The sequence below is a fragment of the Ramularia collo-cygni genome (assembly GCF_900074925.1).
Source record: "Ramularia collo-cygni strain URUG2 genome assembly, contig: RCC_scaffold01, whole genome shotgun sequence".
Classification (NCBI taxonomy): Eukaryota; Fungi; Ascomycota; class Dothideomycetes; order Mycosphaerellales; family Mycosphaerellaceae; genus Ramularia; species Ramularia collo-cygni.
The window spans coordinates 1264080-1284252 of record NW_019716255.1 but is presented as its reverse complement, the minus strand read 5'-3'; the positions used below and the strand labels follow the sequence as shown (position 1 = coordinate 1284252).

At 52.8% G+C, this 20173-nt stretch overlaps 7 protein-coding genes; 6 read left to right on the top strand and 1 right to left on the bottom strand.

Annotated features, from left to right (window-relative positions):
- Positions 1–2070: 2070 nt before the first annotated feature.
- On the top strand, positions 2071–3926 carry RCC_00492 (related to phenylacetyl-CoA ligase; the record flags this gene model as incomplete). XM_023765644.1 has 4 exons in its annotated part: positions 2071–2107; positions 2176–2800; positions 2854–3209; positions 3268–3926. 4 exons carry the CDS (start codon positions 2071–2073, stop codon positions 3924–3926), a joined length of 1677 nt encoding a protein of 558 aa, XP_023621412.1.
- A 420-nt stretch (positions 3927–4346) lies between these two features.
- RCC_00491 (uncharacterized protein) lies at positions 4347–4712 on the top strand (the record flags this gene model as incomplete). Its single annotated transcript, XM_023765643.1, has 1 exon — positions 4347–4712. One exon carries the CDS (start codon positions 4347–4349, stop codon positions 4710–4712), a length of 366 nt encoding a protein of 121 aa, XP_023621411.1.
- A 1866-nt stretch (positions 4713–6578) lies between these two features.
- RCC_00490 (uncharacterized protein) lies at positions 6579–8273 on the top strand (the record flags this gene model as incomplete). XM_023765642.1 has 2 exons in its annotated part: positions 6579–7916; positions 7968–8273. The coding sequence occupies 2 exons, from the start codon at positions 6579–6581 to the stop codon at positions 8271–8273; spliced, it is 1644 nt and encodes a 547-aa protein (XP_023621410.1).
- A 631-nt stretch (positions 8274–8904) lies between these two features.
- RCC_00489 (uncharacterized protein) lies at positions 8905–11393 on the top strand (the record flags this gene model as incomplete). XM_023765641.1 has 2 exons in its annotated part: positions 8905–10079; positions 10139–11393. 2 exons carry the CDS (start codon positions 8905–8907, stop codon positions 11391–11393), a joined length of 2430 nt encoding a protein of 809 aa, XP_023621409.1.
- Positions 11394–13176: 1783 nt separating this feature from the next.
- On the top strand, positions 13177–14077 carry RCC_00488 (uncharacterized protein; the record flags this gene model as incomplete). XM_023765640.1 has 5 exons in its annotated part: positions 13177–13334; positions 13432–13594; positions 13654–13703; positions 13787–13847; positions 13922–14077. 5 exons carry the CDS (start codon positions 13177–13179, stop codon positions 14075–14077), a joined length of 588 nt encoding a protein of 195 aa, XP_023621408.1.
- Positions 14078–14824: 747 nt separating this feature from the next.
- On the top strand, positions 14825–15229 carry RCC_00487 (probable ubiquitin-like protein ubl1; the record flags this gene model as incomplete). XM_023765639.1 has 3 exons in its annotated part: positions 14825–14835; positions 14889–15026; positions 15142–15229. The coding sequence occupies 3 exons, from the start codon at positions 14825–14827 to the stop codon at positions 15227–15229; spliced, it is 237 nt and encodes a 78-aa protein (XP_023621407.1).
- A 541-nt stretch (positions 15230–15770) lies between these two features.
- RCC_00486 (probable DNA replication licensing factor Mcm4) lies at positions 15771–19098 on the bottom strand (the record flags this gene model as incomplete). XM_023765638.1 has 3 exons in its annotated part: positions 15771–16358; positions 16426–18587; positions 18648–19098. 3 exons carry the CDS (start codon positions 19096–19098, stop codon positions 15771–15773), a joined length of 3201 nt encoding a protein of 1066 aa, XP_023621406.1.
- Positions 19099–20173: the final 1075 nt, after the last annotated feature.

Genomic DNA, 20173 nt, shown 5'->3' with positions numbered 1-20173 from the left:
GGAAGTAGAGTAATAATATCCTACTCTAGGAGGTTTAAGCTATAAGCGGACGATCTCGAAGGTTTCGTAATTATCTAAGAATACGAGTAAACTACCCGCAAATTATACGCGTAATCGGTCGAAGCGTCGTTAATCTAAAAGGTTACGATAAGAATAAAGATAGTAGGTGCTTTATAAGTTTAGAGAGGAGTTATTTTTAGTAGTTTCGTTCGTTCCTTTAATAGATATCTATATAGTACTACTTTAATAGTCGTAAACGCATTATACGGGCGTATATCCACTTCTCGATCTATTTACTATATAAAGGGAGTGCCTAATATATAATTATAGATATAGGCTTTAAATAACTTTACTTCTACGATTAATCTATCGATTAGAACTATATCTATATACTAGATAAAGAGGCTATATCGGAAGCGCCCGTATAATAACTAAAAATCACCGCTAACCTCTCGGAACGGTTATATTCCGAGGTAGCGTAAGTAGTATACCTTAGTTCTACTAAAAAAAGATTGTTGCAGAGTTGTCGCTAAAAGCGCACCGTAGTCGGAGTCCGTTCCGTTTCGCAGTCCGCACTTCTCACCGACTAATCTCGCTCAGGTCGCTTCGACTTGAAAACAAGGGACAGGCAGCCTGTCTGGGGAGTGTTGACCCGTGCTTGGATCCTCTTCTGGCGCAGGTCGCTGGCCAGAGCGAGTCTTCTGCAGTATATGTGCTGTCTCAGCTAAACTTGCTTTCCATGATTGGCGCAGCTGAGAAAGGTGGATATTTGCTTCGCTTCCTTGCTGCACAGCTGGAGTGAGACGAGAAGGGTTTGTATAGAACGTGGCAGCAGCAATTTTGGTTCGTATGAGGTCGGTTCGCTATTGCTCTCTTTTTGTCATCGGACACTTCTCTGAGGTGCATTGTTTGTCTTGCACAGTGCTGTCATCATCGTCGTCAGCCCCATCACTTTCTTTCACAGCATCAAAAGGACCGCAACATCCATCATTCAACCCAGCCATCTACCATGACTCAACCCGACCTTCTGTCAACATTGCCTGGCGAAATCCGCAATGACATATTCCGCCTCGCCATCCTCTCCACGGATCCCGTAAAAGTCGAACCTCTATGCGAAGCGAAATCCAACAAACTACACCAACCAGCCGCAGCATTCACATGCAAAGCCTTCCGCACCGAAGTCCTCTCCATCTTCTACGCCGAAAACACCTTCTACCTGGGAACAATCGGCTACCACTCCCCACTCCACATCCGATTATGGGATTTCAACAAACGCCTTGCGCGCTGGAAATCCATGCTCGGGCCTTTCACACGCTACCTCGCAGATCTTCGCATGTCGATTGATGGGAGATGTTATGCGTGGGATGGTGTGCACCCGGGGACTGCAGAGTATGAGATGCGGATGGTTTGTGCGGGGAAATTGCAATTTTTGATGAATGGGACGGAGAGGTGTACATGCAGGTTGAAGGAAGGTGTGGAACTACAGGCGAGTCTGGATGGAGATGTGTTGTTGGAGGTTATGAAGGAGTATAGCGCGAGCTATTGTGAGGCGGTTTGTGAGGGGGAATGTGGGAGGTGTGGGAAGACGAGGCTGGAGAAGTTCGGAGAGACGGAGGTGAGACATTTGCCGCTCTGGGAGGATATCGTTACTTGCTGAAAGGTTTGGCGAGTCCGAGAGGGTGGTGTTGGATGGGCCAGGAGAGGATGCTATACCCATGTGTGGCATTCTTTGCTTTACGCTTTTTGGGATAAGGGTTAGGGCTGGGGTAACGTCGGCACACCTTCCTCGCAGAGCCATTTCTTTTATCCGCTTCTCCGCTGTTATGCTCGCATCTRTGCATCACCGATCCCCGCACGTCGCAAGTGCCAAACCACATGGGAGGGAGAGAGCTCCGCAGGGCAGGGCAGAGCACATCCGAGGGAACAATGTGAGTGGACTCCGCTCATGGGATGTAGGAAAGATTGCAAGAGGTTGGTCCATCTCCCATCCCATCTCATTGACACGTCTCTGCTCCTCTCATTGACACATCTCCCACCATCTCATTGTGCACATCCCTACTCCACCCAATCATGCCCGTCTTCCCAAGTCTTCAACAAGACATCCTCCGTAAGAATGTCCATTGCTCTCTGCACCAACCTGCTTCCCTCCCAACTGACAAAGCTTCAATCCCAAAGTCCCACCCGACATCACAACCTGGGAATGGCTCTTCGAATCTCCCACATACTCTCCTCTCCTGCGACATCCTGAATCACAACTCGCAGGTTTCACAGACGCAATCTCCAAAGAGAGACTCAACTGGAAGCAGGTCAAAGAAACAGCTACATATCTATCCACAGCATTGGTCAAGAAATACGGGCTGAAAGTCGGAGAAACGGTATCGCTCTTCTCAGCCAACACAATATGGTATCCCGTCGCAATGCACGCGACCCTTCGCGTGGGAGGTCGTGTCAGCGGTGCCAGTCCGGCGTACAACGTCGAAGAGATGACATACGCGTTGCAAAAAGCTGATGCCAAATTCCTCCTGACGCACAAGGATAGCATGGATGTTGCGGTTGAGAGTGCGAAGAATGCGGGTGTGCCCAAAGAGAACATATTCTTGTTGGAGGGGGAGTTGGAGGGATTCAAGAATATCAAGACACTGATCGAGGAGGGGAAGAATTTGGGAGACCAAGTGCCATATTGGTCCATTCCGAAGGGGAAGACTAACTTTGATGTTTGTGGATTCTTGTCGTTTTCCAGTGGGACAACGGGATTGCCCAAGGCTGTCATGATAGCGCATCAAAATGTTATTGCGCAGTGGTGAGTGGCGGAATCATATAGATCGACGACGACTCATCGCTAACGTTCTCTAGTCTGCAAGTCATGCCAATTACGCCCCCAGACCACAAACGAGTGCTCGCAGTCCTACCGAGCTTCCACATTACAGGTCTCGTCCACGTCTTGCATCTTCCACTCCTTATCAACGCCGAGGTTTATTTCCTTCCAGCTTTCACCATGAAAGCCATGCTTGATACGGTCACCGAGTACCAGATTCCGGAACTCCTCCTTGTCCCCCCAATTCTGATCAGAATGGTCCGCGATCCTATCGTACAAGAGTACGATCTTAGCTGCGTGAAGAGATTCTCCTCAGGCGCAGCGCCTCTTTCCGAGGAGATCATCCAACTGTTGAAGAAGAAGTTCCCGCAGACCGGTTTCAAGCAAGGTTACGGTAAGCCATGCAATCGCATATGACCCCAACCCAAGAACAGAACTGACATCCATCAAAGGCATGACAGAATCCTGCTCCTGTATCACAGCACACCCACCCTGGTACTACGACTACAAATACGCCCATACCGTCGGCACAGTCTGTGCCAGCACAACAGTCAAAATCATCAAAGAAGACGGCACCGAAGGCAACATTGGCGAGCCAGGCGAGATCTGTGCCAAAGGCCCTCAAATCGTCATGGGCTATCTTAACAACGAAAAAGCAACCAAAGAGACCTTCGACGAGCAAGGGTTCCTCCACACGGGTGATCAAGGCAGTATTGACGAACACGGAATCATCACCAWCCTCGACCGCATCAAGGAACTTATCAAGGTAAAAGGAATCGGCGTCGCACCGGCAGAGATCGAGGATACGCTTCTCGGGCACCCGAAAGTGGAAGATGTGGCTGTCCTGGGTATTCCGGATGATTATTCAGGAGAGGTGCCCAAGGCTTACATTGTGCTGAAGCCTGGAAACAAGGAGGATCAGGATACCGGAAGGGAGATCCTGAAATATGTGAAGGATAACAAGGTGAGATACAAGGCTGTGAAGGAAATTGAGTTTATCAAGGAGATTCCTAAGAGTGGGAGCGGGAAGATTTTGAGGAGGATTCTGAGGGACCAGGCGAAGAAAGGGGCTGTTGGGGTTGTGGTTCGGGAGGAGAGATCGAAGATGTGAGGGAAAGGACTCGGCATCGATATGAATTGACGACTTAAAGACTCACGAGCTTCCCATCCCGATGCACGACTTCTTGGATGCCCTGTGATACTTCATTTCCAAAGGGACTTCTGAATTCTGATGGAGCCCTCATACGTGCACTTCAATGACGCCACCCACGCCTCAGTATCTGCTAGATTGTTAGCAAGGCGTCATATCGTACAAAGCATGCTAATGCTTTGTTCACCTTGTCACAGGTCCAAAATCATTGTCCACTCTTATGTGCTCTTTGTATAGCACATTCATTGTATTCCAGCAGGTGGCCATCTACATAATTCTCACGGACGTCTTCTTCTCATCTTCAGATCATACAACATATCCATACCAAACCACATCCACATTACAACAAAACCAAAAAATAAAGAACCCCTCACCATAAAGATGCAGTTCATCATCCCCACCATCCTCCTCAGCACCATCGCCCTGGCGGCGCCAACCCCAATCCAACCCACAAACACAGCAACCTGCAGTCTCAAGTATGCAGTCATGAAAGGCACCTGGACCGTCAACATCGGTCGCCCGTACCTCGATGGGACAGGTTGTGCCTTTGTCAAGAAGTCCCTCCGAAAGGGCGGCATGAGTATTTCCTCTGCTCCAGGTTTCAAGTGTGAGGATGATGGAGAGGGAATGACTCGATTGGAGTTTACCACGGTGTTGAGCACCAAGAAGCAGAATGCTGCGTTGGAGATTGCGTACCCGATGATTCCGTTTGTGCAAAATGGGATTTGTGATCCTTATCTGGTTTAGATGGGTAAGTTGATAGGTTGGTGTCTTCATTCACGCTGTTTTGTTTTGATGTTACTAGCGAGTCGCTATGGCAGAATTGAATCGATTTCTTTGTTTATCAGCCTTTCGTTTTAGTTTGCTTCACATTCGCTTCACCTTGTAGAGTCGTGCTTTACTTGACGCATCAGAGTGCGAAAGTCAACGCCTTTAGTATGCTGCTTTCGGAAGAGAATAGACAGGAATCTTGATAAGCTGTGGACGTCCCCAAACGTCGAGAGGATGTCCAACGCTTTCGTGTGGCGGCCATCTCTTCGGCCGCCGGTTACGGTTTGGGCAGCTAAAGCATCTGGGACCAGGTCTGATGAAGTCTCAGCGTGAGTCGTTACAAAACGTCGCCACGGGTGTGGCTAGTGATATGAAAGCACTAGCGATGGATTCGGAAATGCGTATTGCGTAGAACTGTACACGACGCCGATCATACTGTTACCTGGTGCTCCTGGAAGGTGTTTTACTGTCTTGGTGTAGAGAATCAATATTGAGGAACTTTCGCATGACACGAGTCTCGAAGCGAATCTTGGAGGCTGACTCTCGGCAGGGCCACCACATGCAGTTTTGAAGTATCCTATCAATCATCGTCATCGTCCAAATAGCTGTTGAAAGTAGTAGTTCCATTGAACTGACTATCCATATCACCAACTCTGTCTGGAAGGTTCCGATGTGGTGACCTTACGAAGCGCATGGGCTGAAGTGGAGATTAACCGCCCACCTGCTCACGCTCATGCTGTTTGGTCACGACCCCGAAGCTCAGCATCAAGCGGTTATGTCAAAGCAGAAAAACGCGGCTTCTAACTGTTTGCCGGCGCCATCGACGACGCTGGCTCTCCACGCCTGCGTCAAACGCTCCGGGTCGGTTGAAAACGTCCCTCACATGCGGTTATACTGTGGCTCCAGCACATGGAGAAGCTTGCCATGCGCTATGCGTGTACCCAAATAATTATGAGGGTGTACAGGACCTCGAGGTAGCAAGCGACATGGTGCTGCTGTAATCAGCTGTCGAATGAGATATGTTGAGAGGATGGATCAAGCCAGTCGCAACAGAGTAGAGATCGTCTTATCACCTGTGATCCAGCATGACATTCAAGCACTCGTTCGGAGTCGTTCCTGATGCCATGATGAACCGTGGGAACATGGAGCTGCAAACTTGGGCGGCTAGGGTACCGATGCGCGATGCGGCGCGTCCACCCCTGCGGGGTCTGTCCTGTCCCTGTTCCTCGTGGAGATTGATCCTTGCGGAGCACCAGGCCAAACACCCCCGGAAGATWCTGCGATGAATGGACGGGTGCGCAGCGAGACGATGGAGAAGTGCGAGTTGGACCTTTTCATCACGATGGGCAACGCTATAGAACTGCGCCAGTAGCATGATCGAAAACGACCATCGCGTGTTGCCGTGTGCCGATGGCCGTTGCTGTCCTATTCATACCCGCCCGCTTGACTGGTCAACGTGAGTGGGTCGTACCTGCGCTAGCGTGAATCTAAGGGAAATTAGGGCGCGCTCTCGTCCTGATCCTCCTCCCTCGGCGACCACAGGCTGAGAGACTTGTCTCGTCACCACGCACCACTCCTCCAGGCCCGGCAACTTCACTCCTTCAGACCACCTTCTGCGATCGTGCAGCCCGCCGCCCTTCGTTCACCGGCGGACGCGCATTGCTGCCGTTCATTCACTTCGATCAGGCCTGCGTTTACATTTATTACATTCCGCGACCAGGTCTGGCCTGTGAGACACATTCCTCACGGTCCTCCATCTCACCATCTGGCCGACCCTCGCGCTCGCCTCTTTTTCGCTTCGACTTCGACACGGATCGCGATATCTGATATTCAACGACAATCATGGGTCTCCACCAGAGACACACGCATGGACGCGTGTTCCACGGTCTCGCCGCCCGCGAGCAGCTGGAAGTGCGCAAGCGTGACAGCCACGGATCTGAGCCCAAGATGCATGTGCCGGAAGGCTTCGAGCTGAAGCAAACTGCGGACGACGGCGGCGATGGCGGCGACAGTGAAGACCCCAACGCGGTGCAGGTCGTCTACGTGACCCTCTCTCAGACCTTCTCCGGAGCTGCCATTTACTCCACGATGACCGACGAGCCGCAGGGCATTGCATCGTCCTCCGCTGCACCCAGTGTGCTCAAGGGAGGCGCTGTTGCTGCTACACGAAGCCCATCAAGTAGCGTGGCACTGGAAACATCTGTAGCGACAGTCTCGCCAGCTCACAGCAGATCAGCTGCTACCACAATGGCAACCGCCACTTCTTCGAGCAAGGGTAGCGACGATGCAATGGAGTCGTTTTCATCCACAGCCGCTGGTAGCCCAGTTCGTGCTACCCAGAGCTCATCGTCAACCTCGCAGGCCACGACGGAGCAGACCCAAAATGCTGGAATGTCTTCCGGTGGCAAGGCTGGCCTTGCAATTGGCGTCATACTCTTAATCGGACTGACCTGCGGCCTCATCTTCTTCCTCGTTAGGAAGAAGAAGCGGCCTGTGAACGAAGAGGCTTTGAACGAAAAGCACAGCAGCTTTCCTCACGACGCTCCCATCGGGACTGCAGCCGCTACCGGAGCATTCGCTGCCCGCCAGATGCATCAGCAACAAAACGATCGCGAGTACTCTCGACGCGATTCGTCTCAAACCGATAAAGTCCCTGCCAGCGTACGCTCCACCCGCACTGCATCTACTGCCCCGCGCCTCAGTCTCCGTCCCATCACTCAACTCATGTCTGGATTTGGTGACAACCGCAAGAGCGGTGGCAATGCGCTCGATGCTGCCGCTGCTGCTGGAGGTGGCCTGACTGCAAACTCCGCATGGGAGCGCCGCCCGACAAACTCTACCAACGACAATCCCTTCAACGACGCTGCCAACCAGGATAGTCGCAATAACAGCGGCCTCGTAGACCCATTCGACGAGAAGCGAGCTGTCAACGACTCCACTGCTACCTTGAATCAGCCGAAAACTTCATGGGAAGCGACCGAGCAGCAGACTCCAGGCTCAGCGACTCTCGGAACTGCTGCCGCCGTTCCTGTTGCTGCTGGAGGCGCTGCCAATGCGCCACCTCGCGGCCCGAATAACGTTCACCGTGTTCAGCTGGACTTCAAGCCAAGCATGGATGATGAACTCGAGCTTCGCTCCGGCCAGCTGGTGCGCATGCTCCACGAGTACGACGATGGCTGGGTAAGTTGACGAAAGGATATACGTACATGGGACATTATTGACAGTTTACAGGCTCTCTGCATTCGCATGGACCGCAGCCAGCAGGGTGTCGCACCTCGCACTTGTCTGTCGAAGCTTCCCGTGAAGCCACGCCCACAGGGACCTCCCGGAGCCTCGCCACAGGGCTCGCGCCCCGGCACGGCTCAGAGCAGCCGTGGCCCACCCAACGCCCCGGGAATGATGGTTCCACGCCCTCTCACCCCAACTTCCTCGAGCCGCTCTCCATCTCCCCAAGATGCTCCCCAGGGCAACTCCGTCTCACCACCCAATGGCCCAACACGGGTGCAGCGCAAACCTGTCCCTGGTATTGCCATGTAAAGAGTCTCTACAAGAAGCTCGCATTTTCTAGCGTTACTGATGAATTACGTGTCGCCAATCATCCGATTGTATATAACCGGTCCTTCAATTCCCCCCCTTCAGACAAGTTCCGACTCGCTTCATTTCCATTCAGGCGTCATGGCTACCAACGCCACTCGAGTGTTTGCTACATTTACAAGTCCCCAGGTTCCCATCAAGTCAAGCCGGGGTCGGTGATGTGCACGTTTCGGAGATATTAATGTCTGCTTACTTGACCGGCGAAAGAGCGAGGAGTACTTTTGCGAGGATTCGGCATTGCTCCCAGAGCTAGATCTGTCTGCTGGGATAGGCACAGACTAGTGATGATCCCGTTGTGTAGAATAGTGGGTGTGCTTATGTTAGCCAATGAGAATTTGACTACTACTTCAAAAAGCGTATTGTGTGTTAGAGTGTGAATGAGCTGCATGTCTGGATGCAGCCAGCCGTGAGCACAATGCGGGAATCTGGCGACCAAAGCACAATAGTTTTTTTTTTCAGCAAACGAAAATCATTCTTCATGTAGCGCTTTATAAAGTGGTCGATGTTTGATGTCTCGTAGATGACATGCGTCGTATTGATCTCATGTTACCTTACCTTAAAAGTACTCGACAAGATGGCATTCGGCGAACCCACTCGCGCGCCGATCACGAAGTTCGCGAATGCACCTGTCAAACAACAACCTTATAGACAAAGACAACAAAATAGGGAATTCCCGCCATCGCGGCCTTGGAATTTTGACGGGCAGACTTGTCGTCAGGAACAAGATCTGGCAAGAAAGGAGGGCTCTGCGCGTCCAGATTTCAGGAACAGAGCAGAAACACAAAATAATTCTGGATTTCAGCGATTTGGTCCGACGCGAGGTCGACAGGCACGACTGCAAGACAACGGCATCCAGCGAGACTACGACTCCCGCAACCAGGGGCCGAGCACATCATTGACGCGGTCCTCTCGACCTCGAGGCTGGGAAGAAAACCAATCAACATTCCACTCGGACCCGCCAACACAGGAGACTTTTTCGCTTCAGGATCCCTCAACCACACCTCACTTCAGGCATCCGCCGCGCGACGCAGTAGAGGGCGCGCTACTATCCCAGGAGCGATTGCCAGCGCAGGCGAGGAATCCTGACGAGGTGACTGGAAACTTCGATCTTGCCAGCACATCTCGACTCGCTGATTTGGGAATCTGCGACTACAACTGGCTGAACAATTGGACGCGCTTGGTTGCATCTACTTGGAACGGCCAGAGCGACTTCCAGCTTCGATCCGACCAGATCGAGGACACGATAGCTGAAGCCCACGAGCTACTCATCTCCGAAGATCTGCTCGGAAGGAGGGTCATTGAAGTTCTGGACGATCTCAAAGCGTGGCTCGGTGAGAAATTCTCCTATCAGAGAATATCAGATCCAGCATTAGATTGTGCAACACGCAGCATGCCGACCCCAAGCGTGCCCGGAGCGCAATTGGGCCAATTTCTGGTGCTTGTCAATGGCTTCATCCAGCACAAGAACGAAGATGGTCTCTCAAATTGTGTGAGGATCGAGCCTCCCTTTCTGAATGAATACGCCGTCATGATCAACGAGCTACACCAGCTGTATCCAAAAGGAAGTGAGAGTGCTCTTGAGGATGAGTGTCGGCGAGTCCTGAGTGCAGCACGAGAGGGTGTGGATGGAAGTGGCACCTGGACACCATTCATACTCTTCATGCTGCAGTATCTCGTGTACCTCAGGGACTACGAGGACGGTACGGAGCATATCTTGGAGACCTTTGATCGTCTGAGCTTGCTACAAAAGTGAGTCTGAAGGCTGCGGGAGAGAAGAACGATTTCGAACTCGTGCTGACTTGTCATAGACGAGCGAACAGCGCTCTTAACCACACCTTGGGCTATTTGATGCTGCATATCGTGGTCACCAGTGCTAAATTCGTCAGCTACCTGGCCATCACGCTGGACAAGAATCCACAGATGGTACGAAATCGCAACAAGGCCAGTACTCAAGACGAGGGATCTCAAGCCGAGTCCCTGGCGGAGGGAGCGGTGAACAACCTTCGGGATGCCTTCAACACTTGCGCAACTGATCGTCTGGCTCATGTGGACAGCAATGGCAAACCAGATGGTCGGAAAAGAGGAATCTATCTCATCGCCAACATCTGCCTGAAAATTCTGTTTCAATGTCGGAAGACCAACAATGCCACAACCTTTTTCGACAGCATCGACACACACTCCCCACCGCTCAGTGCATATCCCAAAGCTCAGCGAGTGACATATCTCTACTATCTTGGCCGATTCCACTTCCAACACAGTCATTTCTACCGAGCGTATCTGGCACTACAACAAGCCCACAGTGAGAGTCCCACGAATGGAACTTGCATCAGTCAAAGACGGCAGATCCTCGTCTATTTGATGGCCAGCAGCATCATTTGTGGCCGCCTGCCGTCAGACACACTATTCCAGCATCTCCCCGAAGCGCAGGGAATGTACGAGCATTTCGCACCACTCCTATCGGCAATCAGGAGTGGAAATTTGGCAGGATTCCGACGAGCCATGGACTTCAACAGTCCACACGCCGCATTCTTCCTCAAACATCGCATCTTCCTCCAACTGCGGAATCGCTGCGAGGTCCTCGTCTGGCGCAGTCTAGTCCGCAGAACATGGATACTCACAGGGACTCGCTTMGATGCCACAGCTGGTAGCAATGCACCACTCATCGAAGGCCACAACTTGGTAAACGCCTTCTACGTCCTCGAGAAGCAAGTCCAAGATCCCGCAGAGGCGACTCATATCAGTTCCGACTTTCACGGGGCAGACATCGAAGAGGATGCGGAAGCCCTCCTTCCAAATACTACCTCTGTGCGATCGATTGTTAGCTCGTTGATTGAACAAGGGCTGATTCGAGGGTGGTTTGTTGCCAAGTCGGGAAAGTTTGTCATTACTGGTGTCAAGTCGTATAACGGCAGTGAGCTTGCGGCAGGCTTCCCTGCGCCGTGGGCGGTAATCAGCAATAAGGCTGACAAGAACGTCCCCGGCTGGAAGAGGGATGATGGTGGAGGGCATGGCGGACGTGGGAAAGTTATTCACTTGACGAGCGCGAGGGCGGTTGGATCTTGAAAAGACATGAAGGAACATGTTCTGGATGTGTTGGAACGTCGATGCTTACGAGTTTCTACTTGACGCCATTGATGTAACATGACCATCGCAAATTATACCGATTCTTTGGCCGTCCAGACTCACCCTACTCATTATGGGAGGCGGTGGTTCCTCGTGCGGCCACCGCCCTTTGCTTACTTCAAGTCCATTGTGCTAATCCAGGCTTGCGGATCGCTAATCAAAAACGAGGATTGACACAGGGTATGTCTCAACCCGTCCAGCATGCTTTTAACGAGATGAGAGCAAGACATGCACATGCAAGCCAAAAAGCTCCGCGTCGGGGGATGTGCTCGTCGCTCGTCGGTGCTATCTTCATCTTGGCAGATGCGGTTCGCAACGAACATCTCCAAACGCCGACAACACCTACGGCATCACTACCGCTCATCTGTGGCTGATTKCACTTCATTCGCGGCGGCGAGTAAGATCCTGGTCTGCTGAAGGAAATCGAGACTCGAAGTCCAGGTCCAGCTTCGTTCGCTTAACGGTCAATCGCCATGCGATGGTGACCATCCAATGCAGGCCCTGGTTGGAAGATCCCCACTCTCGTGTGCATTGCCCTTRCAGCAGCGTGCAGCCATATGTACAGGGCGACAAGCGTGTCTCGGGTCCGGGAAAGTGAGTTGGTGGTAATGCGCACGTTTTGTGGAGAGCGAAGGGTTCACGACGGCCGAGTTCCATGGAATCCATCGTTGGAAGTCATGGAACGCGACGGGATATTGCCTGGCTCACTGGTTCCGGGCTGCGGGCCGGCATCGCAGAGGAGGACAAAGGATCGCGAGGGAGACACGCCGCATCCCGTGGAGTCTGGAAAGGGAAAAATGACCGCACGCTGCAGACCGGCAACGCGACAAGCGATTCCTGTGACAAGACTCTGGATACGAGGTCAGGATCGGGCTTTCTATGTACGCGTCGCAACAATCTCCTTGGCCTCACGGCTGTTTGCGCCGAAGGGAGCAGCGCAATCTCACCGACAGCACGCGTTGTGCCTTTTTGGTYGCGGCCATGCTGATCTTGAAAAACGAGACTCGACGGCTTGCGCCTGTTGCGGCGATGCAACGCCTTCCATTTCCACTACAGGCTAACCGAGAGCACGACGGTCGTGGGATTGGCACGTTGGCCGAAATGAGGCTCCACCCGCGTGCCGAACGCTGCGATTGTGCTATCGTCTTGCGTGCTTGTGATGTGAAGACACTTCCGCCACAACGTGTCAAGCGGCTGAGATTGGTGGGAATGCGCAAACATGCCTACACGCCCTCAATTGGACTCTGCTATGCGTTCGCAGGGACAGGGAGTCGGCCAGCGCTCGCAGTTGGACGGGGAACAAACTCGAGGGCGTCGCATCTGTCCGTCAAGCCCTCCGTCGTCCAATCACAACCCCTGTCGGCTACCACCTCCTTTTCACATTTCCCCAAGAGCTCCAAGCGCCGTTGGGCGAAACCTTAACGCTTCTCCGTTACTAGTCAGGTGCAACGGCGGGTACCTGAGCTAGAGCCGAGCTTGTGGAAAAGGGCAACGGTCGTGAGTGGTCAGTCGCCGGCTTGGTTTGATTGAGGCGTGCTGCGCGCAGAGCACTCAAAAGGCCTGCACCATCCATCTTGTCCTGCTCTTCTTTCCTCTCCCATCAGCAATCACTCACACCGGTCTTCACCGCATTCACTCGTTTCAACAGTCGATCGCTAATCAACACAACGCACAAACCCGTTACTTAATCCTCACCACCCCAAACAAACCCAAAACCATCAACATGCGTTTCGCCATCGCCGCCGCTGCCCTCGTGGCCACTGCCTCCGCCAGCTACGCTCCTCCAGCGTACGAGGCCCCTGCTGCCCCAGCGTACGAGGCTTCCACCACCTCTGAGGCTGCCCCAGTCTACGAGACTTCTTCTTCCGTCGAGGCCCCCGTGTACTCCACCCCTGCGCCTGWGTAAGTTTTATATAACGTCTGCAAATCGCGGCAATTCTTTCCATCGGCCAAGATCTTCAACTGACAGCAGAAACAGCTACCACCCGGCTCCTGTGTACTCCGCCCCAGTGTACAACACCTCAAGCGTCGAGAAGCCAACTGCGCCCGTCTACGAGACCAYTGTTGTCCCAGTGTACACCACCTACTGCCCTGAGCCAACCCACCTCACCTACGGAAGCTCCGTCTACACTGTCACCGAGGTAAGTTTGCCATTGAAATGTCGTCGATCGATCTGAATATCAACTAACTCAATAACCAGGCCACCACCTTGACCTTGACCTCCGTCACTGTCACCAAGCCAGTCTACACGTCAGTTGTCACCGTTTCCTCTACATGGTACCTGACATCGATCAGTGCCATGGCACGAATCAACATTGCTAACAACCGCACAGTGCTCCAGCTGAGACCCACCCTGTCGAGTCTTCTCCCGTTGAGTCTGCTCCTGTCTACGAGGTAAGAAGATATCAAACCCTGGCATTCCGCCGGCACAGAATCCTCCATCGACAACATGCTAACAATTTCGACAGACTCACCCAGTTGCTTCTTACCCAACTGCCAACGGCACCATGGTCCAGCCATCTGCCTCCGCTACCTACTCTGCCCCACCTCAGTACACCGGCGCTGCCTCCAAGGCATCTTTCGGTGTTGCTGGTCTGATCGCCGCCGCTGCCTACCTTCTTTAAGAATGTGCAGGTTATTCGGTTGACTTTCTAGACATTTACGGCAGACCCACGGCATGATGTGACTATTTTTCAATACTTCCCCAGAGATACCTAATTCGCGGCGCGCTTCGCGGCGACGGGCGTTTTTTTCTCGTCTTTGACAATATCTACCAGCGCGGAGTTGATAGAGTGGATAATGTCCAACATGTATATATGATGCGCTCCCTGAAGACGAAATTTTTGAGCCCAGTTCACTTCTTGCTAGGCGGTTCAGTCTGTCCATCGTTGTAGTCCGTCCTCGATCCGAATCGTACTGTGAATCTTTGTGCTTTGGTATGTCAACCCGCTGAAGCCGTCGACGTTCTCCACCATCCCACAGAGGTCGCGTTTTCTCTCKACGATCCGCAGCATCGACCTTCGTGGAGAGAACAAATGTTTACATACAGGCCTGTTCTTGGTTGTTCATCTGCTCCATGCGACAGGGATTCAGTTCACAGCTGCAGTCCAAGGAAGGTACGGTATGACGGTCGACGAATCCCTGCCTGGTTGGCCCACGGCAATCACATGGAAATAAAAAGTTAGGAGGGAACGGTGAACTGGGATAGATTATTTGCCTTGGTGCCTTAAAAGCCATGTGCTCTCCCCACTACAAACAAGCAGCCCACCTTCTTTAACGACGACATCACCGGAGAACACAACACATCATTTCGACCCTCACACAAAGCTACTCTCTGTCTGACCCGTCTACCACGRCATAACACCGCAATCATGCAGATCAAGTGCGCACATCTCTCTCCACTCTCATCGCCCAATCACTAACCACCCATGCTAGAGTCCGCACACTCACAGGCAAGGAGATCGAGCTCGACATCGAAGCAACATACACCGTCCAAAAGATCAAGGAGCACGTAGAGGAAAAGGAAGGAATCCCACCTGTTCAGCAGCGGTTAATCTATGGTGGAAAGCAAATGTGAGAACAGCCCCCCCAACATCCAGGCACGAACCAGGACAAGACAATCAGCGACGATGGCAAAAGGACATGGTGATGGGGAAGAACAGCTACTGACGTGCCATGGGTGATGCAGGTCAGACGACAAGACGGCAGAGGAGTACGGTCTGGAGGGTGGCGCGACGCTGCATTWGGTGCTGGCGCTGCGTGGTGGATCTGCATGAAGTGTTGAACATGGACATGACGATTGAGAAAACGCCTCTTGTTTGCGGAATGCGGCTCGGGAATACGAAGATGCTCTTCTAAGCGATGAGAGATGATTTGGGCATGTGGGAAGGCGTTTCCGGTTTTCCTTTCAGCAATACCACCGTGATCGAGTGATTGATGGGTGGATGGATAAGTGGAGCGATCTGAGAGGATGATGGGGTTAGAACCTGTCATCTCTGGCATACTCAAAGATGTAGAGCGGACAAATTGGCATGGTATGCCAAAGTTATACCCATGCCCACAATCTTCGTGTCGCGACTTGTTACATGAGCGCAAATTTGAACCCAGGTGAGTGAAGGAGCGGCGTCTTTTCCCGCATGCCTCAATACTCGTTTGATATAGAGTTGGATTTTCACGGACAGGAAGGGGGAGACTCTTTAAATTATTCGCCATTTGCATTCGGCTGATATGCCCTCATTCAGAGCATCGACATGGCCGCCATGACTTCCAAACACCTCTACACTACTTCAAAGAATGGATCCGTTTGGAATTCGCCAATCAAACAATGCCAGTAACTCTGCGGATACTCCTCCTCGGTCCCTCTCCAACAACTTGTACCTTTCCTTCTTGCTCCAGACCCCTCACGGCCTCGGCAAACTCTTGTCCTTCGACAGGAACACTACTTTGCTCACTCAGCGTTCTCACGACATCTCCATATCGTGCGCTGGCTTGTCCACCACTCAACATGGCGTCGAGGACCTGTAGGACGCCAATCGCGAGATCTGCCTTGCGCTTCCTCTCACTAGCTGAGCTGCCCTCGGTCAACAGACCCATGTCAATTAGACCTGTGCGGGCATCGGTAGCGGCTTGCTGCAAAGCCGACTGAATAAGCCGTACGGCTTCGTTCACATCAGACTCCTCGACGGTGAGGGACAGGCGCATCTTGGCGTGGGCCTCTGATAGACGGATCATGCTTTCCAATTGACGAGTGGTGGCAGTGATTCGACGTTCAGCCGCGCGTATGTCCTCGCCCAGCTTCCGCATCGCCACGTAGGCTTTTACAAGAGCATCCGCGGCGGGCTGAGTTATTGTAGGGTGGATGTTGGAACGGGCGTAGGAGATGTAAGATGTCAGGAACTCGACGGGCTGGGAGCATGTTAGCGTTTATTCAAGAAATTGCTCTGGAGGGGCCCTCAAAAGGTAGCAGACTCACCAGAATCTCAGCACTGCTTGCGTTCTCCGGGGTGTCTTCGAGATACATGCCGACTAAATGTCTCGCAAGCTTGCGATCCGTCGATTCATCAATACGATCTAGCACAAGATACACCAGATCGAACCTAGAGAGTAGCGTAGGAGGGAGGTCGATGTTCTGTGGCACAGGCAGATTGGGATTGTACTTGCTTCCGATAGGATTGGCGGAGGCGAGGATGCTGGTCCGGGCATTGAGCGTGGTGATGATGCCAGCTTTGGCAATGGAAACGGTCTGCTGCTCCATCACTTCGTGCAATACTGATCGTGTTGAATCAGACATCTTGTCGAATTCGTCGATACAGCATACACCGCCATCACTTAGAACAAGAGCTCCAGACTCGAGCACCAGGCTGCGAGTCTCTGGGTCGCGTGTGACATATGCTGTTAGACCGACCGCGGATGAGCCTTTTCCAGAAGTATAAACGCCGCGAGGAGCAATCTTGTGAATGTACTCCAGCATCTTCGACTTGGATGTGGAAGGATCTCCACAAAGGAGGACGTTGATGTCGCCACGATATTTGGGCGAGCCACCTTTCTCAAAACTCTTGTTGGTGCCACCGAACAACTGCAGGAGGATGCCCTTTTTGACGTCCTCCATCTCGTAGATCGACGGAGCCATTGATCTGGCCAGCAGGTCGTAGAGATCTGGTCTTGCAGCTGTTTCGCGAATCTTTTGCTCTTCCTCCTCGCTGACTTTGCGAGTCTCCTGGACGTCGCCTCCTGCGGCCTGCTGCGCGAGCTCTTCCTCGATGGTGGTAGGATCAATTCCCATGCGTCGCTTATCGACTTTTTGTACATGGACACAATCTACATACGTCTTGAAGATATTCTTGACCGAACGCTGGCGTGGGTTGACACGGACTTGCGTGCACTTGAAGATACCAGTAATCTCCACTCTGTCACCCGCTTTGCAAGTGTCGACCAGCTCGTCATAAGCGCAAATGCTCACAGAGTGAGGCGTTTGACCATCGGGAACAGAATCAGGAGTCTCTTGCAGCTTGATAATCTGCTTGTCCGTGAACCCGGAGCGGTTGTGCACGATCTGCATGCTGTTGCTAGCACTGCACACCTCACGCGGGCATCGAGTGGGCTCAGCAATCTTGCCGCGATCAATGTCGACCTTGACGGTATGATGACAGACAGAGCAGCGGAAGAAAGCGTCCTTCATGTCGGGAATAATGGGCGTGGTGCGAATGACGAGACCCTTCACCGACACGAGCTGGTCCATGTCGCCTGGGTTCAATTCGCGCAGATTTGTAGTGTTGTCCAATCCAAACGGTCTCACACGGTATATTGTCTGCTCGACCTCTGCAACGAGATCCTGCTCGTTTGCCACGGGCTGCTGGTTTGCAGGTCTTGGAGTCTGGCCGCCCATATTGTCCACATCCGAGCTGGGCATGGGAGGCATGGGGCTGGAATCGCGATTGCGGCCAGCCTGTGATTGTTCAGACTGCGTTGAGCGCCTTTCGCCCATCTTCTTCTCCGCCAACTCAATCAAGGTGTCCTTGACAGCGGTATCCAGTACGGGAATGATCTCGCTGGGAAATGACTGCAACTGATGCCAAAGCTTCCTTGTCCCTGGGTAGGCCTTCAGATTCCTGCAATCTAGGTAGAAGCATGTAGAGCTCAGCTCCAGCATTGTCTCCAGCATATTCAGATTCTCCTTCTCGAGCGCCACGTCGCCAGCAGGCAATGTTTCGCCTTCCAGAATGTCGCCATCGGCAATCATTCGATATTTCCTTTGAAAGTTGTAAATAAAATCTTTCATGGCAGCAAACGAGTCCTGAATTGAGACATCTGTGCCCCACACAAATTTCGACGAGCGCCCTCCAAGCTCAGCAGCGTCCGAGGTGCCAGGGTTGAGATTTGAGAAGGTGTTGGTATCAGAGGCATCGCCGGGGACAGGCACTCCATTCTCGTCGACAAAGAGCTGTCGGCGGCGTCCACTTCCTTCGAGCAGATCCGAGGTGATGTCGTGCCTCCTCTCCCTTGCACTGCCGCTAGGTGCCCCTGAACGTCCAGACCGCACAAACAAGCCCGTCGAACTCGTGCCGTGCTGACGGTTGCCAATATCTGCTGGAGTTGCCGCCTCGGAGCTCGTGGCATAGTGGATTGGCGAGGAGTCTGCGAGATGGTTGTTAGCATTTACTGATGACCTTTGTGCAACGTGTTGCAGCGACTGACCTCCAATACCAGGAGGGCCCCTCGGCGTGCGCCCGCCTTCACTACTTCCCAATCTGACATCTGCCCTCTGTCTCAATGGCGAACTTCCTTGCACGCTGCCGTTGGGAGCGGGTACTCCGAGTCCCTGGCTTTGACTCTGACTTTGGCTGCCGGCGGGGCTTGAGCGGAAGAAAAGCGGCGAGCTGTCTGGTGGGGCCTGGCTCTGCTGCGAAGCACGCGGTGTTCCTCTTGTCGATGTACGCTGCGAGTGCTGAGAGGCACGAGGTGTTGTCCMGGCGGCGTCGGCTTCGCTCAGCAGCTGCGAGTTGGCCGCGTCGCCGTCCTCTCCGGGGGCGGCAGGATCGCTGCTAGGCGGAGGTACTTGTGAGCCATTGCTACGTTGTGAACGGCGGCTGCTGGGGGTGTTGTTCGCTGACGAGCGGTTCCCACGTCGATTCGCTGGCGACGACATGGTGTTTAGTGGATGAAAGGAAGAGCCTTTCTCGCCCAACACGAAACAGAAGTGGACGCGTAGAACACTTTACGCGAACGCGTGGGTGGTGGCTGGCCAATGAGGGGCCGAGCCAGCGATTGATAGCCCTCTCCGWTTCTACAGCATCCCACCACGTCGGGGTGTCTATCCGCTGATCTGACTCTTGAAAGTTGACTTCGAGCAGAGAGTGCAAATGAGTTGGGGTTGGTCGAAGGGAGGGCGCTCCGGCGTGGTGAGACGCTGTAGCCATCTTTCGAAGATACATCAAACCCGCACTTCAGGACGACAATGCATCAACGCAGATTTCGCAGTTCAACATCATCTAGTCGTGCGATAGAAGACCCTCCATCTCCTCAGACAAGTCTGCCAGATCTCAAGATCATCAAGTTCCACACCCTCTAGTCAACTAGATTGTGATGCCATATCCTCGGCCGGCTTTCCATTCACAAAGTCTACAGGTGCAGTGTACTATCGCTTACCGTATGCGAAATGGAAGACGACAGACRACATCATCCACCCCGACTCACACCAGTAGCCCCCAATTCGCTGAGCTCATGTCCACTGGAAGATTCGTTGGAGAGCAGCTGAAGATGACGATGAAAAGCGCAGCACAAGAACGCGAAAGCATTCACTGCCAAACCATACCGACAGAGACTCCATCGTGCAGGTGGGAGAGGCTCGCCTTTGAGGCGTTTCAGAAAGACACAGCCAACACTGATGAGGTAGGTGCTTAGGGTTCTAGTAGGGAGAGACTGACTATGAAATTGAGCTGCCAGGAATGTCAGCATTGGATTGTAAGGACGCATCCGAGATGTTTCTTACCGCAAGCGTCGAGGTCGATCAGAATAAGCAATACAAACCCAACAGATGTGATGTATACGGCAATTCCAGCTGGCGTCCATACGTCCAGCCACTTTGGGATACGGCAGACCTTTGTSACGAGCGAATGCAAAGAAAGACTTTATCGAGCAATATGATCAGCATTACGCATGCTGTCATATCAACCCTCTGGCGGAAGCAACGGAACGATGGACATACTCTCGCGCTCATGTTG